The 20615-nt window shown below is 35.6% G+C and overlaps 3 protein-coding genes across 3 annotated transcripts; all 3 read left to right on the top strand.

Moving 5' to 3' along the window:
* The first annotated feature begins 614 nt into the window (after positions 1–614).
* On the top strand, positions 615–1436 carry LOC120130299 (probable CCR4-associated factor 1 homolog 7). Its single transcript, XM_039147550.1, has 2 exons — positions 615–778; positions 980–1436. Exons 1-2 carry the CDS (start codon positions 615–617, stop codon positions 1434–1436), a joined length of 621 nt encoding a protein of 206 aa, XP_039003481.1.
* On the top strand, positions 887–20321 carry LOC120130268 (VAMP-like protein YKT61). The gene is made up of 7 exons (XM_039147529.1): positions 887–899; positions 16770–16987; positions 17222–17319; positions 18125–18229; positions 18335–18400; positions 19790–19876; positions 20256–20321. Exons 2-7 carry the CDS (start codon positions 16795–16797, stop codon positions 20304–20306), a joined length of 600 nt encoding a protein of 199 aa, XP_039003460.1. The 5' UTR covers positions 887–899; positions 16770–16794; the 3' UTR covers positions 20307–20321.
* Positions 3940–12646, top strand: LOC120130266 (FIP1[V]-like protein). The gene is made up of 9 exons (XM_039147526.1): positions 3940–4854; positions 6627–6874; positions 7131–7257; positions 7338–7406; positions 7578–7715; positions 7963–8064; positions 8164–8501; positions 9391–11029; positions 11929–12646. The coding sequence occupies exons 1-9, from the start codon at positions 4012–4014 to the stop codon at positions 12460–12462; spliced, it is 4038 nt and encodes a 1345-aa protein (XP_039003457.1). The 5' UTR covers positions 3940–4011; the 3' UTR covers positions 12463–12646.
* Positions 20322–20615: the final 294 nt, after the last annotated feature.

Consider the following 20615-nt stretch of genomic DNA (forward strand, 5'->3'; position numbering starts at 1 on the left):
GTATATTAAACTGTCACATCAATATTTTTTCTAAGTTTAACGATTACATTTGGTGAAAAAAGTTTAAGGAAAACGCTAATTATTTTTCCTCAAAAGTTTGAGAGTCTCAGTTATCACTAAACAAATTTTTTTTATGTTAATAACACTTTTGTGTGCTATTATTTATGACTTTATTTTTGTGTATTTTTAAAATTTAATTAATGTCTAATATGCATTAACATTATATTCTTATTATAAAGTGTAAATTTTATGTTATGGAATTTCTTATCAATTATAATGTTTTATAGTTGTATAACTCATATGTTAAATTTATGTAATTATTCTTAATAATTATAGTTTAATTTAATTATTTAATAATTATTTTTTGTTTCTATTTTAAATCATGTTTAATATAATTGTAGGACAATTACTTGCATCATTTCTTTAGTTTCTTTAATTTTCAAGGCTTTGATTGTTTTTTTCTTCCAATAAATGGGTTCTTATTCTCCATTGATCGTGAGAAACAAGTACTATCCTCCTTGTTGGTGTTTCACCTTGATCCTGGGAATTTGGGGTTTCTTCCATTCTTATCCAAGAAAATCAAGCCTTCATTCCTTCTCTTTTGGTAAAGAAACATGTCGAATTTCCCGACGAGTGAATCAGTTCAGATAAGAGAAGTTTGGGACGAAAACTTGGCTTCTGAAATCAGATTAATCCGAACCATCGTGGATAAGTACCCTTACATCGCCATGGACACCGAGTTCCCAGGCACGGTAGTAGTACCCACCGGCACTTCCAACAACATATTCGATTACGAAACAATGAAGCTAAACGTCGATATGTTGAAGATGATCCAGTTGGGTCTAACATTCTCCGATGCACAAGGAAACTTGCCTACATGTGGAACCGATAAACACTGCGTCTGGCAGTTCAACTTCAACGAGTTCGACCCTCAACAAGATGCTCATCAAGAACAATCCATTAAGTTACTGTCGGAAAGTGGAATCGATTTCAAGAAGAACAAAGAAAAGGGTGTCAGTTTCAGGGATTTCGGCGAGCTGTTGATGTCGTCCGGCGTCGTTTCTAACCACAAAGTTCATTGGGTGGTTTTTCACAGCGGATATGATATAGGGTACTCGCTGAAGTTGCTCACGGGGACGAATCTTCCTCGAACGAAACAAGGGTTCTTTGATTTGGTTAGGGCTTTCTTCCCCAACATATATGATGTCAAGCACATGATTACGCGTGCCAATGGCGTCCATGGTTCGTTAAAAAATGTTGCAGAACAGTTGCAGATCGAGAGGATTGGTCCTGCTCACCAAGCCGGTTCGGATAGTTTGGTTACTTGCCGTGTGTTCATGAGGCTGAAAGCACGTTTCTTTGGTGATCGTGAGACCGAGAAACTTGCCGGTGTTCTGTTTTGGCTTGGTGCGGTGGATCAAAGTAATGAACCCTAATGAATCGAAGGATAATTCTTGTCGTTCTTCTTCTTCTTCTTCTTCTTCTTCTTTTCTTGTCATTTTCTTGTCATTTGTTAAGGGTTTGAATCTTTCCAGTGCCTTGAATTGAATCATTCGATTTTCAATTCATTTTGTTCAGAGTTTGAATCTTATCTGATTAAAGAAGATGAACTGCATGGTATTATAGTGCCTTTGAAACAATCATGGTAACTTACTAAACCTTAACCAAACTAAAGAACCCTTGTTTCGTTAGAGGAAGATCTTTTCCGGCAAGTACCCCAAGTCATATCCGCCGTGAAAAGCCACCCAATGTACGTCGGCGTTCAAAATAACACCCGACGACATCAGCAATAGGCCGAACTCTAGCACTAACACCCTTTTCTTTGTTCTTCTTGAAATCGATTCCACTTTTAGACAATGACTTACTAGTTGGTACTAACGGACCGTTGTTTTGCAGCAGTACTGTTTTGGTGGACTTTGATTTCACAATGAACTTACGATCCGCACGACCCAACCACCCCACAGTATCTCCCATAAACGAAGGTCTGGGACCCTTAATAGTGGCAACTCGAAGAAGAATCGACCAAGGCAGTAGGCTTTGAAATGATGCCCATCGTCAATTTCCATCTTAATCCACCATATCAGCTACAAAACTCCTGGCAAGGGCAGGGGCAACGTGCGGATGGACATGTTTAATAAGGGGGGCCAATGTTCGGAATCCAATCGGCAAACCAAAGATCAACATCCTTTCCATTACCAATGCTCCAACCCATGTGATTGCGGACATCACTCCAAATAATGCCAAGCCCTTTCCAAAGTTTCAAACAACTGCCAGAATATCACCCTCACATTTGTATTTTACGCCAAGAAAATACCTGAACTCAATGGTTTCCGACCCGACCCGACCCTATAGGGATTTTTTTTTTAAAATTTTGGGGTTTGGGATGAGGCGAGGCGGATTATGTGGTATATAATTTAAGGGTCGAGTCTAAGGTGAAAAAAAAACTCGACCCAATATATATTATTAATTTATCTTTATATATATATATATAATATTTAAGATTTTAAGGATTTTTATTTTTGTATTATTAAGATATATTCTTTAATTATTAAAAATATAAAAATTATTATAAAATATTTTATTTTAATCAATTAAAATATTAATATATTCAAGTTAGGGCGGGTCGAGGTCTTAATATAAAAATTGGGATGAGATTGGGACATAAAAAATATTAAAATTTATCGGCGAGGGGTAAGGTCGGGTTTGAGTAATATACTTTCGAGTCAGGGCGGAGCGGAGTGGCCGAAAACCCGCCCGCCCCGCCCCGTGCCCATCCCTACATAGAAGAAAAAGAAGCACCCAACAGACACAACTCCAACCTTAAAAAAATCACTTACCAAGCGTGTGTAATGCAGCTAGGATGTTGAAAGGCAATTCCCCATCACTTAGGCTCACCAAGACCAGAAAAATGAAGACCATGTACACATTTTATCCAGCAAAGGACATCCGAAGAACGTCTTACACTTTGCGACTTGTAAACAACAAGGCTCCAAAGCATTAAAAATACTTTTGAAATAGTCTTCGATGGTATCGTCTTCATCGCCCACAAATCGAACCCTTATTTTTGTTCGAGTTCTATTATTTTTTTTTGGTTTCACGGATCAAAAGAAGAGAAGATCCAAAAATTTCAATCTTGTCATTTTTCATATCGAGTTTGTTTTTTTATGGCACAATCTCTCTTTTTCTTCTATTGTTTTGAGAGGACTTCATCTTGAATCTCAAACATTGAGCCGTATTTCTTAGCCTGTCTTGATTTTAAGTGGTTTTGATAAATCTAGGGATGACATGAGTAAGGTTTGGGTCGGGTTTGGGTTAACCCGACTTGACCTGACTTGAAAAATATATATCATCCATCCAATTCGAATCCAACCCGAATTTTGAGATAAAATTCGAATCCGACACGATCGTCTCGAAATAATAAAAAATATTATTTTTATTCAATAAAATAAGTTTAATTGAAAAAAATAATATATAGAGGGGTATTATTGTAATTATTCCTAAATATATAAGGTAAAATTATATTTTTTAGGCCAGGTCGAGTCGGATCGAGTATTTTTTACCTTAAATTCAAATCCGATCCAATCCGAACATCAACTTTAAAAAATATGACCCGAATCCAATTAAATTCGATGATTTATTTCCTTCTATATATTCTATTAAACGACGAAATTAATAACACTAAAACCCAAAAGAGTCATAAAAACCTGATTTTGTTTAACCAACGAAAACTAAAAGAAATTAATCCTTTAATTTTTTAGCAACTCAATAATCACAAAAATTAATCGTTTGATTTTAATTGTCGTAATCCAATAATCAAAAGAAATTAATCTTTTTATTTTAATTTCAATAGAAATTAAAAGATTTTTTTAAAAAAAAAATCTCGAGATCATATATTTTTTTTAAATTTAGAGGACCAACAAACCTTAAAAACACAAACAAAACCCTTTTCCCCAACTCTCTCTTTGTTTCCCCCGTCTCGCCCACTATTCTTGTTCTTTTCAAGGATTTCCCATGGAAGACGACGATGAGTTCGGAGATCTTTACTCCGACGTTCTCAAGCCTTTCACTTCCGCTGGTCTGCCACCGTCTCAGCCTTCGACAGCCCCCCAACTCCACCGTCCGGTTGATTCCAATCTTCAATCCCGATACGGCGACGATAACCTCCTCGGAGCCCCGCGTCCAATCCCCGATGCTCAAACCCTAGCGACCTTTAATTTCCATCCTCCCGTTGCTGTTGCTGCAGAAATTCTGGGTTCGATCCCTAATCGAGACGATTCACCTCCCAAGCCGATGTTTTTGGATTCTAAACGAGAACCTGCTGATGGGAATGATGTTATTTTCGATATTGAAGAGGGGAGTAGTAAAGCAATTGAGTGTTCGGGCTCGGATGACCCGATAATTCCGGGTTTAACCGAATGGGTTCCCCAGGGAGATTCTGGGAGGTATGATGACGATACCGATAACGGAATTATAGGCGGCGGCGGCGGCCAAGTGGAAGCTGGAGGAGTAGGAGGAAAAGGAGAAGGGGATGATTGGGATAGTGACAGTGAAGATGATCTACAGATAGTGTTGGACGACAACAACCACGGCCCGATGGCTATGGAAAAAGGAGGAATGATGGGGGAAGATGATGAAGATGGGGACCCTCTTGTGATAGTGGCTGATGGAGATGCTAACCAAGGGATGGAGGAACAGGATTGGGGTGAAGGAGGAGGGCAGGCGGCGGATGGTGAAGGGAAAGAAGGGGGTGAAGTAGGGAAGTTAGGCTCTGCTGGCAGCGGAGGAGGGAGCGTGGTTGTGCCGAAAATTGGGAACAGCAGTCATGGGTTTCATCCGTTGCATTCTCAGTTTAAGGTCAGTGAGTTATCATGTTGATGCTGTTGTTGTTGAATTAAAAAAAATATGGAAATAGACAAAAGTTGCGGTTTTTGTTTGTCATATGCTCCGACCTTTTGATGAATGATTAGGAATTCACTTTAGTTATTGGGTTGCAAACTTTCTACAGAACGAACGATAAATACGGACAAGTGGCAATATTTGAGTGGAAATTATATTTTGATGTTTTTTTTTGCTTAGCTATTATGTTTGAATGTTGAAGATCATTTTTTTTATAAAAGTTCAGGTCTCATTAAAAACTCCCTTCGTATTCGTCCACATACTAAGACGTATGTTAACGAACATTGGAAGGAAGAGAAGAGTACCTCATAGTTTATTAATAATTATATCGAATACATATGGAAACACGGAATATCCTCATATGAAGAAATACACCATTACAACAAACCAAAAACATCTAAAATCTCACATCCTCAACCGGAAAACCCCCATCGACAATTACCCTATTTCTAAATTACACCTCCAGCAAAAGGAAAAAAAAAACAACGCAAAATAACATAACACAAAAGAAAACCAACACCTGCAACCATTTAAACTAAATCAAAGCCCCAATTGAAGAAACAAGAACTAAAGAGTATCGTCTTCGTCGGGGACCCAAGAATTTGGTTTGAAGAAGCAAGAATGTTGAAGATCATAAGTTGCAGTCATAAATATTTGTGCTTATATCCTTGAACTAAACCTTCAGTCTTTTGGTGAGCCTATGATGGCACTTGTGTTAGGCCTATCGATATTAAACTGAAGATTGCTTTACTCGAAATCTCACTTATTGATCCAAATTTGCTCGAACTGTTGACTATGCAACACTAACTTGTAAGAAAGGATGATTCAATTTAGCAATCCCTGATCTTAAACATGAACCGGAAACTTAAAAAAAAGTTTTCGACTTAGTTTTTTAATGTTCTGGGCACATTAATTAATGGTTTCAATGGTACAACCTTTGCAGACGTTGTACAAAATTACAACTATAGTTCATGCATTTGTTGGCATAATATGTGAAGATATATCTGTCATTCTGGTGATATTCCATTCGTCTCCTACACCAATAATTCTCGGTAGTAGCTGTTGAAAATAAACAATTGTGTTAAGAACTATTTGTTACTTTTTGTCAAGTAATTTTTGCTCAAAATCAAATCTAGATGCTTCTGTAAAGAAAGGTGTAAACAACCTATTGGTAAAAGAGATGTAACTATAGAAACATTATAGTTAAAGGCGCAATGTTTCTATTTATTGAAATGTAACCTAGATCAGCCTGAACCCTTGATGAGAGCTCTTCCCTTAATGCTTGTTGCAAACCAGTTCCAATTTCGAAATAACAGTTTAATTTGGTTTACCTAACCTTTCTCATTGGTCATAGAGGTGAATATGTTTCCAGCTCAGGATTCATAGTGTAATTGACATTTTGGTTGCACGTGTATCTGTCCTTGTTTTCTGATTTGTATATTGTCTTTGTGCTTGCTATAAAGATATTTTGATTTAGCACTCTTTAACATTAAAATTGGCAATTGGTTGTATGATGCTATTATTGGCCTTAGTCTTGATTGTGTTATCAAATGGAAAGTTTAATGCTTCTATATCAAGGTTCTGATCATATGTTGTATATTACATTTTTATAGCTGAGCCAAAAAAACTGCATTGTTCGATAAACTTCCCATTTCTTTTATTATGAACTTATGCTGTCTTTTTCACTTTTTCTGATTAATGATATATGATCTATTTTCAACTTCATGCAGTATGTAAGACCTGGTGCAGCACCAATGCCTGGAGTTACTGCAGGTGGTCCCGGAGGTGCACCAGCTCAGGTTCGTCCAGTAATGGGTACTATGGTTTCTCGGGGTAGAGGTGATTGGAGACCACCTGGACTGAAAGCTGGGCCTTCCATGCAAAAAGGTTTCCATCCTAGTTTTGGAATGCCTGGTTGGGGTAACAATATGGGACGGGGTATTGGTGGTGGATTGGATTTCACGCTTCCTTCTCACAAGTAATTGCTCATTTTTCTATAATAATGTAATTATTTATCCTTAGTTGATAGTGTGAATTTTGTGCAAGATATACTAAATTCATTTAATTTTAGCTTTTTTAAGCTGAATATGGAGACAAATTGCTTACTGCAAGATAACTTTTTGGCTTCTTTCACAATTTGTTGTGTTTATTTTTCAAATATCATGCGCAAACTCTTAATTTCTTTCTTTGTTTTTTGCGTGAATAATTTTTAATTTATCCTTATGTGTATCCAGGACTATATTCGAAGTGGACATTGATAGTTTTGAGGAAAAGCCATGGAAATATCCCGGTGTTGATCTTTCAGACTTCTTCAATTTTGGTCTGAATGAGGAGAGCTGGAAAGATTATTGCAAACAACTGGTAATTGTAAACTTAATTAATTCCTTATTTCATTCTTCTGTGAACTGAGATCTTGAAGGTTGAATGTTAAAATCTTGTAGGAACAACGTCGCTTGGAGACAACCATGCAAAGCAAAATTCGTGTTTATGAAAGTGGACGAACAGAGCAGGTAATCAGGTGCTTGTTTATGCATATCTAAAAAAATGTTTCCCTTCAATAGTTTTTCTTAATATTTTGAAAAAAACCTTCAACAAATAAGTAATAATATTGACTATTGATGCAATGTTTTCTGCTGTTCTGCTATTTCTATTAATGGTATAATTGTCTTGGTTTCTTCTAGGACTATGATCCAGATTTGCCTCCAGAATTGGCAGCAGCAACCGGGCAAGAGATTCCTGCCGATGCTGCTAATTTTGCAAAGTCAAATGGTGGGCAAAATGATTTGACAAAAGGAACTGCCCTCATGCGACCACCTCTAGTAAGCTTCAGTTACTGGCTTTACAGTACGTGCAATATAATTATAAAACTCATCTTTTAGATGTAGATTCTTCAACTATACTTCAATTTTCTCTGTAAATACTTATCTTGTACTCTTGGCTCTTATGATATGTTCCTGTATCTTCTCTTCCATTACTGTCCAATATTAACTATCTTACTACAAGTGCAATGAACTATTAAATGTATTATCTGTTCGATAACTTATGTTTTTTTATTTACTGTGGCAGCCAACTGGGAGAGCAATACAAGTTGAGGGAGGTTCTGGGGAACGTCTCCCCTCCATTGATACTCGACCGCCTCGTATCCGTGATTCAGATGCAGTTATTGAGGTTAGCTGTGAAGCCTTGTTTCAGTTGCACTTAGCCCAAGCATTATTATCTATCTGCTGCTCATGTAAAATTGTTTTTAACTCTTATTTGTGTAAACAGATTGTTTGTCAGGATACTCTAGACGATGATTCCTCCACAGGTATTGCTGTTAAAGACCGAACAGAAAATGATCTGCCAGGGAAGGATCTTAAAGATCTTGCAACTGAAACTGATATTGCACATGAAGATACTAAATATGTTGATGGTTTTACAAATGCTTTTAGTAGTCGAATGAAGGAGGTAGTTGAAAGGACAATGAGTTCTGTTCGGACTAATGTGAATGAAGATGATGGGATTTTGCCCTTCTCTGCAGAAGCATCGCGTCCTTATGGTCCTGGATCTAGGAGTCAGAGTCCTATGTATCATAATGGGGACTTTGGCAGCCCTCGTGATGAGAGGTATTGAATTTTATTTAATTTATTGTCATCTCTTTTGGCTTAATAGTATCATCTATATTCTGTGATTTTATGATGTATGTAGCATGTTGAAGTATTTGTAATCTTCAAACATGACCTTACATTTGATTACATATGGTTCTGTTGTTCTAAATTCTAATTTGTTTACTTCTCCATTTACATCTTTCATGCAGAAAAAATATAAGCAAGATGTAGTTAGGATAAACTGATTATTCATTACAGGGAAACGGATGCATTTATCGATATTTTAATTGATAAATTTGACTAAACCTTCTTTTGTGTGCCCCGAGGATGCTAGGAATGAACTTGATTGGGAGTCGTACAAAATGATTGCATGGTAGTTTTTTTTATTTGAAGGGAAGGGGAAAGTAAATGTGAATCAAGATGGCCATAGTGAAAAACTAATGTAGTTGGTAGTAGTTCCTTATTGTCGTTGAGCGATCAAGATTGTCACATGTTACTTGTACTCTGTATGTTCAAGTAACTAATAGAGGTGCTTATGCCTTTTACTTATTTCTAGCGGTGGCAGTTCCCATTATAGTTTGTTTTCTTTAACCAGATGAGTAACTTTCTAGAATGATGTGTGCCATGGGAAATGAATTCAAGTTGCTGTTGCCATCAACTCTTTTTTGTTTGCTGATGAGTTAATTACATAGGCAAATTCCATGCTTTCATAATCCATTTCATACTTGGGATGTGAGAGAGAAGTTGATTTGAAAGGCTGCTTGTAACTTTGAGCATTGCTTCTTCTTCTTTTTCATTCTCTTTGACTACTTTTATGTTTTTCATTAGTTTGAAACATTAGTTTGTTGGTTAGGTGGTAATACTGCAAATGCATGAATAAATGCCACTAACCTTCTTCTTCATGCAGGCATAGAAAGGGAAGTGCACATGAAAGGTCACCTCGCATGACACCTATTCGAGGTAAACGAGATAAATTCACTGATTCCCAATCTCATGAGGAAGAATCTGTTGAAAGCATGGATCACAAATCTCCTCTCCTGGTTAGAGAGATCAGGGAAGTAAGTGTGGAGCTCAAGGGTGATGTTGATGATAAGCCTGAGTTGGCTGACAGAAGCCATGTTATAGAAAAGGATGTGCTGATAAATGACACCCATAATGATGAGAGCTCGCTTAACGAAAAACTAAGTTCTCAAGTAGAGCAACAGAAGCTTCAAGAATCTGAAGGTTGTGAGGATTCTATGGCTGCAAGAATTAGTGAAAACAGTGAAGCAAGATCTGGCAGCAGCAGAGATTACCAGAAGTGGCGAGACAGTGCTGATGATGAAGTTGTTCAAGGTGGACGTTCTTCTCGAATTCCAATTGTCAAGAAGCATCTTGATGAGCATGGTCAGAATTTAGGGTGGAAAGATCGTGGTGCAAGGCGTGAGATTGAAAGAAGCCAAATTGTAGGTAAACCAAGGGAAGGTTCTTATTCTCTTAGAGACTTCGATGCTGGCTCATCACATAAATTGCACATCAAAATGGAGGGTTTTGATCGGAGAAGGGAGAGTGATAATCTTGGTGTTGCATGGCAACAGAGAGAAGATGATTTTTATAACAGAAAAAGAACTGGGGACTTCAGGAAGAGAGAGCGTGATGAGGAAATTGGTTCTAGGAACAGGGCTAAGGTTCGTGAAAGTGAGAGGAGTGACAATGATTATCCATCTTCTAGAAAACAGTTGGATAATGGCATTTATAAAGTTCATCATGATAAGGATGTCAGCACTAGACATACAGAAAGAAATGATAATTTGAAGAGTAGATATGAAACAACAGAAGATTACCACAACAAAAGGAGGAAAGATGAGGAGTATCTGAGGAGGGATAATACAGACAAAGAGGTGATCTTGCATGGCAACAGAGAATCCAGCAGCAGTCACAGAAAGCGAGAAAGAGATGAATTTATAGACCCGCATAAGAGAGCCGAGCAACAAAGAACTAGAGAGAACTTTGATCATCAATCTGTTCGGGACAAAGATGAGGTTTGGTTTCATAGAGAGGGGGTTGAGAAGCAGCGGGAGAGAGATGAAAGGCATAGGGCAAAGCAATCCCATGACGAAAGTTTATCAAAACGGGAGAGAGAAGAAGGACGAGGCACTGCAAGGAGTGGACGTGGTTCAGAAGACAAAGCATGGGTTGGCCGCTCCAGGACAATGGATGAACTTAAAGTTTCAGAAAAGGAATATCAACTCAAAAAGACAGTTCGCCACAGTGAACAGGTGAAAAGAAGGGATCGGAATGATGATGAAAGTTTCTCACGTCGCAGAGGGCGTGAAGATTCGTATGCACTGGGACGCCAATTTAGCAATGATGATAGAAAATCCAGGCAGGAAAGAACAAGCACCTGGAGTGAGCATGCTGTCAATGCTCCAGATAACCAAAGGGGGCATGAGAAGAAACATAAAGAGAACAATAGGAAGAATGGAGAATCTGAAGGTGGAGATCCAGTCAGTTTGGGTTCTGCCAAGAGAAATCAAGATAATTTAAGTGGTCACTACAATGAAATGGTATGTTTCGTAGAATCTAGGACATAATGTTTTTGTAGCACTAGGGAGAAAGATAACGCAGCAGTTTTCTTGAAATGAGCCAATACATGTGCCTACTTATACAAAGATAAGCTTCTATTGAAGGTGATTCAGTTTCTTCAAAATTAGAGATTCTGGTTTCAGTTACTTGATCACGAGGTCTTTAAAAATCCTTAAATGAATATACACGCATGCATGCATATATCTGTTTACTGTTTGGAGAACTTTGTTTGTTACCTGCATTATTCTCGTGCCCATGACATTTTACCTTTAGATAGAGAGTAATTTACCCCCCCTTATTTTTCAAATTCTGGGCTTTTCCCCCATTCTGTATTGATCCAACAAGAACACACATTTCCATCCGAATTTCTGTGATCATGCAATCGGTTTCAGTTGCAGTTTCATCAAGCACTGTGTATAATTTACTGCAATTTACAAAGCTTGGCAACTTGGACGTGAAATTTTCTGTTCATTGATCATCAACTGTTCTTTACCATAGTATTTTGCTGTCATTATCTTTCTTGTTAAAGCCTGCAAATTGAATTCAATGGTCCTGCTTTTTGGCTATGAATATAATATTCTATTCATTTGCATCAAGGCTTTGTTTGGATTTAGGGAATGGATTGGTGAAGGTTTCGCTTTTGAAAGAAAATGGTAATTTACCATTGACAATATAGCTTAATTTCAGATAACATGATCTAGATTGAACATGAAGCAAAGTTGGATTTGAGCTTAATATATATGATTAGCGCTTTGGTTCTTAGATTTCTCCTTTGTGTCATGAATTTCAATTTTAGATTGAACATTGTTGTTACTTGTTATTTTATAATCAGTGTAATTGTTTTGTGTCTTTATTACTGTTACCTTTTTGCCTTGGTTAGGGCTCGAAAAGTCATGAGAAGAATGAGGATCCAGTTCATTATAACTCTTCCAGAAAACGTAGAGAAGATGCTTCTTCGGGCGATGAATTGAAAGAGTCGACACGGGGGCGCTCCAAATTGGAACGTTGGACGAGCCATAAGGAGAGGGATTACAGTATCAACAGCAAGTCATCATCTTCCTCAAAGTTCAAGGAGATCGAGAAGAGCAATAATGTCGAAGCTTCAGAATCTAACAAAACTCTAGAAGAGCCAGGTACTCCAGTTGAGCCTGCTGAGAACCACCACCCTTTGTCCGACGAGCCAGAGACCAAGGATGCTGATCCAAGGCCATCAGAGGATCGGCATCTCGACACCGTCGAGAAGCTGAAGAAGCGAAGCGAGAGGTTCAAACTTCCGATTCCAAAGGAAAACGATGCTGTGGCAATAAAGAAGATGGAGAACGAGGCACCGCCTTCGTCCAAGAACAAAACTCCTGCAGATTCCGAGATTAAACCAGAGAGACCAGCCCGAAAACGAAGGTGGATCAGCAAGTAATACGAATAAACCCTCGTTTTTGCTGTGTGACAAGTTAAATTATCGGACCCCAAAATTCCCTTCCATAAGGGTTCCCAGGAAGCGCATATACGTTCGCTGCCGCCATGTACCCTCCCTAAATACTTGTGTATATAATAGAGAATGTAAGATTGAACTAGTCATAAATGGTGGCACATATTTAGTGCCAATTTGAGATGTATTGCTCAGATTTGGCGACAGCCGTGTCGGCATCGGAGCAGGAACTTGTTTACTTGCCGTAGATGGGAGATACTTTGCTCTTGCCGTGGCCGGAGAAGAAACTTGGAGAATGGTGGCTTGTATGGAAGTATGCCACCATTATTTTTGTATACCCACGATTATTAGATTATTTTGTTCCTCGAGAGAAGTTGCAATTTGAGTATTGGGAAAGCCATTGTAAATGTTAAAGTTTGAACTCTAGATTTATGGGAAAGTCTCACGTGACGCAGCTTAATATACGGCTAAGAAAAGAAGTTATTGGTTTTGTTATTATTATTTTTTAATAAAATCGGTAAAATATTACAAGAAATATTATTATTTCTACCGGTTTTATTATTATCGGGTTTGGTAATATATTCGGTAGAAAAAATAATGTTTTAAGTAGCGTTTTACTGGATATATTATCAAGTTCGGTAAAACGTTTAATAATAACAAAATCAGTAGAAATAATAATGTTTTAAGTAGTTTTTTATCGGTTTTGTTAAAAATATAATAACAAAACCGATATTGTTTTTCTTTAACCGTATATTAAGGTTTCCGTACGGTAGAACTTACCTAGATTTATTGGAATTCTTTTGCAATGAATTTCAATTAAAGGTGCGTGTGAAAAGGCATCCTATGAAATTCTGTGAGTCTGGAGTGCATGAATTACACATCGATCTGGATGAATTTTTATCGATCTCGATTGTATTTCGTGAAAAAATAATTCGATGAGAAGAATGGAGAGTGAAAAGTGAGTATTTTGATATTGATTTTGCTATGAATGGCGGTTGACGATGAGTGATTGATTTTTTTTTAAAATAGTAATAAAATCAATATACAATCATAGTTTAAAATCTAAAATGATATTGTCACATTATTATCACATTAACAAAAAGATTCATCTACGTCATCGTGTCATTATTATAATTTAATAATCACGTTAACAAAAATCTAAAATGATATTGTCACATTATTATCACATTAACAAAAAGATTCATCTACGTCATCGTGTCATTATTATAATTTAATGATCACGTTAACAAAAAGATTCATCTAAGTCATCGTGTCATTATTATAGTTTAATGATCACGTGTTATAACAGAAGTCAAAATCAAATTTAGTAGTATAATTGAAATTATTAGGATAAAGTATACAAATGATCCTCCAACTATAAAATATTGTTATATTAAGTTCTTTGACTATTTAAAGATACGAAATGATCTTCCGACTATAGAATGTTAATTTGTTAAGTCCATCGACTGTTAAAAGTTACAAAATGATCATCCTATTGTTTATTATGTTTCAAACTCATTATTTTTCATCAAAAAAATTGACGGTTGTCTATGATGAACGTTAACATGATGGTTGAAATATGATAATCCCTTGAGATTTGGGGATCAAATTTTATCATATCACAGTCAACAAGTAAACGTCCAACTCAGAATATCGTTAATTTTTTAACAGAAAATGATGAGTTTGGAACGTAATGAATAATCAGGTGACCCTTTTGTAACTTTTAATAGTCGAAGGACTCAACAAAATACCACTCTATAATTGAAGTACCATTTTATAACTTTTAATAGTCGAATGACTCAACAAAATACCACTCTATAGTTGAAGTACCATTTTATAACATTTAATAGTCAAGTAACTTAATAAATCAGTCTCCTATAGTTGAAGGACAATTTGTATACTTTACCCAAATTATTAAAAGTTTAATAGAATAAACTATCTACATGTAAAGTTCAATTAGATAACATATAATTTATCCTGTTTCTTCATCTGGTTATCTAAACAAAAACCTTTTTTTTTCAGATTTTGGTGCTCTTGTGTTCAGCCACTAAATCTAACAACCCGAATGATAAAAAGATAAAAAGTGAAAAGCCATAGTTATAATCTTTGGATATTGAGTTCGAAAAATGATGAACAGTTAAAAATTATAAAATCGAATCAAATCGAATTAAAAACTTTGATAACCTTATAGCGCCATTTGATTTATCTTTTATTAAAAAAATCTAAACCTAATCAAACATACCCCTGTTTTTATATTTTCTCATTTTCAAGTCATATTTTTAATGTTTGGGTAAATTACAAATTTGATAACTGAACTTTCATGTGATTCTTATTTTACTCACTCTACTTTCAAAATTTTCAATTTGCTCACTCAACTTTGTAGATTGAGTTTTTTTAGTCACTCTGTCTTTACATCACTAACATCGGGTTGACGTGACTTATTTTAATATTAAAACTAAACCACATAAGATGCCACATAAGATTTCTATTTAATAAAATAAAAATTGATAAGACAAAAAAAATCTCATACAAAACCCTAACCCCTAAATCCTAGCAGATAAACATGAAAATTGAAAATTGGTTTTGCAGTTGCAAAATGAACCCTCTCACCGACGTTGTCGCAAATTGATTTTGCAGTCAATCACCCATGACTTGTGAGCATCTTATAGACAATTTAGAATCATAGTGCAATAAATTTGTGAGCTTGGTACTGATTTGGGAGAATTCGAGGTGAAATTGATTTGGGTGCTTGTGAAAATCTAAAAGTTGTTTGTCAGCATCTTTTCGATGTTAACAGAGAACCCAAAACTATGTCGTTTTGGTATAAGTGTCCACGTCATAACGTTGTTAATTATTTAACGACGGAGTGTCCAAAAAAATTCAATGTATAAAGTTGAGTGAACAAATTGAAAATTTTGAAAGTACGATGAGTAAAATAGAAATCACATGAAAGTTTAATTATCAAATTTTTAATTTACCCTTAATGTTTTTATACATTTTACTATAATTTTTAGTATCAATATGTATCTAATTTACTGATTAACTTATATGAATTGAGTATTATAAAGATTCATTTTAAATTAAAATTATCTTATTCACAAAACCCTGGTAGTCTTTCCTTTCTTTTGATCTAAATTTTTTCAATATTTTGTATAGTCTTCTTATTTCTCTTTAATTTTTGTTTAGCCGGCGACGACACCAATTTTAATATTAGTTGTCGACCGCTGGTAACTATTAGTTCTATTATTTTTTATATTATGTATTTTTTTTCTTTTTTTCTTGAATCTTTTTAATTTTGAATAAGAATTTCTATCTTTGTGACATATTTTTTCCTCTATTCTTATGACACGCGTTTTCTCTATTTTTGTGGCACGATCTGTATGGTTTTTGGTACGTCTTTCTTATACCTTTTTGGTCGTTCTGGTTCAAGCACAAAAATTATCACGACATTTATTTTCTGATTGATTTGTTGGGGTCACGTATAGTCAGATCCCTTCTGTCAGATTATTTAGTTCACTCACCACTCTTTTATCACTTCGTAAAGTGTCTCATTCGACAGAGACAATGAGTTTTTATGAAGTTTATTGTATTTTAATATTGGTTGTAATTCTTAGGGATGGCAACGGGCCGGGTTCGGGCCGGGTATTGGTCCCCCTGGTCCCCGTCCCCGTCCCTGTTTAAAAAACACATACCCGTCCCCGCTTAAAAAACCGCAGAGATTTAAACGGGGATCCTCATTGGGTAATCGGGAAAAACCGCGGGGAAACGGGTATTCCCGTTTAACATAAACGGTTATTTAAACGGGTATCGGGTCGGGTATCGGACCGGGTATATATATATATATTTAAATTAAATATATAAATATTATATGTATTTTTTAATTTAAATTTAAATTTATTAATATTATATATATATATATATATATAATAATTATTTTTAATATTTATCGGGTCGGGTATCGAGTCGGGTAATCGGGGCGGGGATTATCAAACCCGTCCCCGTTTAGCATAAACGGTTTTCCCCCGTCCCCGTTTAATTCGATTTTTGGTTTTTTCCGTCGGATTCGGATTTTTTTGCCATCCCTAGTCATTCTTAATAGAAGAATTTATTTTTCTTCGTATCTTTAAGTTTAATATTTTACCTTGAATATTTTATTGACTATTGTCTCTAAATTTTTCGACATTTAAAATTGCATGGTGCAGTTGGTTATTAGTAGGGAAAGAAAAATCCTCCACTTTCGTCTCTTACGGATCCGAACAAAGAAAAAAAAGGATATTTCTGCAGAGAAGGAACAGAAGATTGTGATTGGTAGGAGGAAAGATGAAGATCACATCGTTATTAGTATTGAAATGCCACCCTGAAGGATCCGATCCCATAATACTAGCCATCGCTTCCGACGTTAGCCATTTCGGTTACTTCCAGAGGCCAAGCATCAGGGAGTTCATCGTCTTCGTCTCTCGAACCGTCGCCGAACGAACCCCTCCCGGCCAGCGCCAGTCCGTCCAGCACGAAGGTTCTTCGTTGATTCTTAATGCATCTGCTATTATCATCTCTGCCAATTAGATCGATAACACCGTCTTTGGATCTTTCGTGTATTATCTTGTATAATTGTATTATTGCATTGCGATCTTCATTTTTTGTCGATTTCATTTCTATTTTAGGTTTCAGACGATGATCCGGTTGATTATGGCGAGGCTATGACGAATTATGGTTATTTATTTATTTATGTTTGGTGATTTTGATGTAGAGTACATGGTGCATTCTTACAACAGAAATGGACTTTGTGCAATTGGATTTATGGATGGTCACTATCCGGTTCGAAGTGCTTTTTTGCTTCTCAACCAGGTAATATAATATCATGCGATCGTCCCTACTTATATTTGTGTCATGATTTACCTTGAGATTCAATATCATCCAATCTTATTGACTGCAATATTGGTATTTGCATTGATTGTGTATCTTTTAGTTCAATTATACAAGGTGTCATGGCCTGAGAGTGATTATAGCAGGAAATGGAAGGACATATTCATTGATGGTTATGATCTTTTATATATATCTTCATAGACTCGATTACTGTAGAATGAGCTAAAATTTATCTGAGCAATAGTTATTGTCTTTTTGATAGTTGTTATATTTACAACAGAAGCTCCTACTCCTATATATTGGCCTAATTTCACCTGATTCAGTTACCACAAGCTCCACTCCTAAATTTACTGCACTGGGTTCTTGCCCCTTTTTAGCATGATCTGTTTATGATCCAGGAAATACATAGAAAGTGTCGATAATAGTTAAAAGTTTCCTTAAAATACTATTACCTTTTGATTTCTTTCCACTGGTAACTCATGTTTATGCTTGTTGCTTGCCACCATATATGTTGGATATGGTTGTTCTTTATGATCCGTAGATGGCTGGATTCTGTTCCTTTCTCTTTGCGTCTGATAGAAATAACTAGATGGACAGGGCCGATGGGTGGTGGTAGATGTGTCTGTGTGTATAATACATCGATAGTTGAAGTCTTTAAGATGATGTCAAGAGTCTGTCGATCGCATTCATCACATTTGGTATGCATTTTTGGTGTTCTGAAATATGTTTGTGAGATTGAATACTCTGTGGGTTTCTTTGGAAAATTTCAAAGGGTAATGTTTGGCAGGTGGTGGATGAATACCAACAAAGTTTTGGGGAATCATGGAGATCTGCACAAGCTGATAGCACTCAAGCTTGGCCCTATTTGGATGAGGCTTTGACCAAGTTTCAGGTGTCTGTTTTCTTCTCATTCTTTATGATGTGTTTTAATATGGGGTGTATAATTAAACTTTTCAAATTAATCTCACACCTTGCATGATCCTTTCACCGTTTTCAGGACCCTGCAGAGGCTGATAAATTGTTGAAAATTCAGAGAGAGTTGGATGAGACTAAAATCATCCTTGTAAGTATTTTTCTTTTCTTGTGTGTGTGTGCGGGGGGGGGGGGTGATTTTATGCACTTTTCTTTTAGCTTTCACCTATCATGCTATGCCATGCTCAGCCCCAATGATCCTTTTTGTTGATTATCCATACTTGAATCTTTTTTTCTTTAAGGTTTGCATATGGTTTGTTCAAGTGCATAAAGAGATTGTGTTTTAGGCCCCATTTAGCATCGTTTTTGAAGAGTGTTGGAGTGTCAAAATGTACCTTTGGAGTCATAAACACAAGGATCTAAATAGCAACTTGAGGATTACAAAGGAACTTTTGCCTGCTAATGGCTTAAATAGCAGCCTATTTTAATTCTGCTGAATTCTTTCATTGTATTCTCTTCACATGTCATGATTTCATTAGTATGCTTGTCGCCGGGCGATCCAGGTTAGGTTGATGTGTTTGAGTTACCAATTGAACTCATTTATCATGTTATCCGCCACATTATCAACCACCGTGTCATATCAGTATCGTGGACCACCATGTTAACACTGTGAACTGTCACGTCATCATTGTGAACCGCCGTAACGGTCAACGACGAAAAATACTAGTTAAAAGATCACATTAAATTTATTTTTTGAATTAGAAAACTACATTGAGAGAAAAAAATAAAACGAGAGCCACATTAGTTTTTTTTAAGTATAGTAACATTTGATGTATTTTTAACTTTATTTTATTAATTATATTTACCTAAAATTTTATTTATGATAATTCAAATACAAAAGTCTTGTGTTATTAATATGTATGTATGTATGTATGTATGTATGTATGTATGTATGTATGTATGTATGTATGTATGTATGTATGTATGTATGTATGTATGTATGTATGTATGTATGTATGTATGTATGTATGTATAGTTTTTTTTAAGTATAGTAACATTTGATGTATTTTTAACTTTATTTTATTAATTATATTTACCTAAAATTTTATTTATGATAATTCAAATACAAAAGTCTTGTGTTATTAATATATATGTATGTATGTATGTATGTATGTATGTATGTATGTATGTATGTATGTATGTATGTATGTATGTATGTATGTATGTGTGTATGTATGTATGTATGTATGTATGTATGTGTGTGTGTGTATGTATGTATGTATGTATGTGTGTGTGTGTGTGTATGTATGTATGTATGTATGTATGTATGTATGTATGTATGTATGTATGTATGTATGTATGTATGTATGTATGTATGTATGTATGTATGTATGTATGTATGTATGTATGTATGTATGTATGTATGTATGTATGTATGTATGTATGTATGTATGTATGTATGTATGTATGTATGTATGTACATGTTAACTGGGATTTGATTCATTGTTAATTCTTCTCTCAATCATGGGAATGAATGCAGCATAAAACTATTGACAGTGTGCTTGCACGAGGTGAGAAGCTGGACAGTTTGGTTGAGAAGAGCTCAGATCTGAGTGCAGCATCTCAGGTACATGTGTAAGATAATTATTTGATTTAGATTTTCTTCTTTAACCCGGTTCGATTTGGAACAAACAAGTTTCATATAAAAAAATCGAATCGAATTATAAAATTAGATGACTAAACCGAATTGAAGCTGAAGCGTAAGATAAAAAATTCAAACCGAATCAAATCGTATAGTTTAATTCGAATCGGTTTTTTTTTTTTTTTGTCAGCCCTACTTTTACTTTTTTTTCACCCCTCCCCCACGTTCATGTTCTTATAGGAATTATTGTTGTCTTTACAACCCATCTTGGTTATTATTAAAACCATGTCATCTTCATCATCTGAATTGAGTTGAACAATATGTTGCTGCTAACATCAAACCTGTGTTTTGGTTGTTGGAACAGATGTTTTACAATCAAGCTAAGAAAAACAATCAGTGTTGTAGTATACTGTAAAACTTGTAGACAAAGATGGCTATGGCATTCACTTGTTCTACCATCTGAAGCGGATGGTAGGTCCATCTATCTATAAGTGTAGCATGCGATACGTCACAGAGTATTAAAATCTAGAAGGTCCAAACTATGAAAAAGATGTTACGATTTTGTTTCTAAAAGTATTCGAAAGATGACATTTTTAAATAAAATGTTGCAATCATAGAGCTGTTTTGTGACATTATATTAGTTTCATATGTTTGAAATTCTTTTTTTTTTGTTAGAAATAATCATAATATTGATAAAATTTATTTTATTATAAAATATTTTAGA

This window comes from Hibiscus syriacus, unplaced genomic scaffold (genome assembly GCF_006381635.1).
Source record: "Hibiscus syriacus cultivar Baekdansim isolate YM2019G1 unplaced genomic scaffold, ASM638163v2 tig00110540_pilon, whole genome shotgun sequence".
Classification (NCBI taxonomy): Eukaryota; Viridiplantae; Streptophyta; class Magnoliopsida; order Malvales; family Malvaceae; genus Hibiscus; species Hibiscus syriacus.

Coding starts and splice junctions, on each gene's coding strand:
- LOC120130266 (XM_039147526.1), top strand. CDS start 4,012: ATGGAAGACGACGATGAGTTCGGAGATCTTTACTCCGACGTTCTCAAG. Junction 6,875..7,130: donor TTCACGCTTCCTTCTCACAA/GTAATTGCTCAT, acceptor ATGTGTATCCAG/GACTATATTCGAAGTGGACA. Junction 8,502..9,390: donor GGCAGCCCTCGTGATGAGAG/GTATTGAATTTT, acceptor TTCTTCATGCAG/GCATAGAAAGGGAAGTGCAC.
- LOC120130299 (XM_039147550.1), top strand. CDS start 615: ATGTCGAATTTCCCGACGAGTGAATCAGTTCAGATAAGAGAAGTTTGG. Junction 779..979: donor GTACCCACCGGCACTTCCAA/CAACATATTCGA, acceptor ACTGTCGGAAAG/TGGAATCGATTTCAAGAAGA.
- LOC120130268 (XM_039147529.1), top strand. CDS start 16,795: ATGAAGATCACATCGTTATTAGTATTGAAATGCCACCCTGAAGGATCC. Junction 16,988..17,221: donor CCAGTCCGTCCAGCACGAAG/GTTCTTCGTTGA, acceptor ATTTTGATGTAG/AGTACATGGTGCATTCTTAC. Junction 17,320..18,124: donor CTTTTTTGCTTCTCAACCAG/GTAATATAATAT, acceptor AATGTTTGGCAG/GTGGTGGATGAATACCAACA.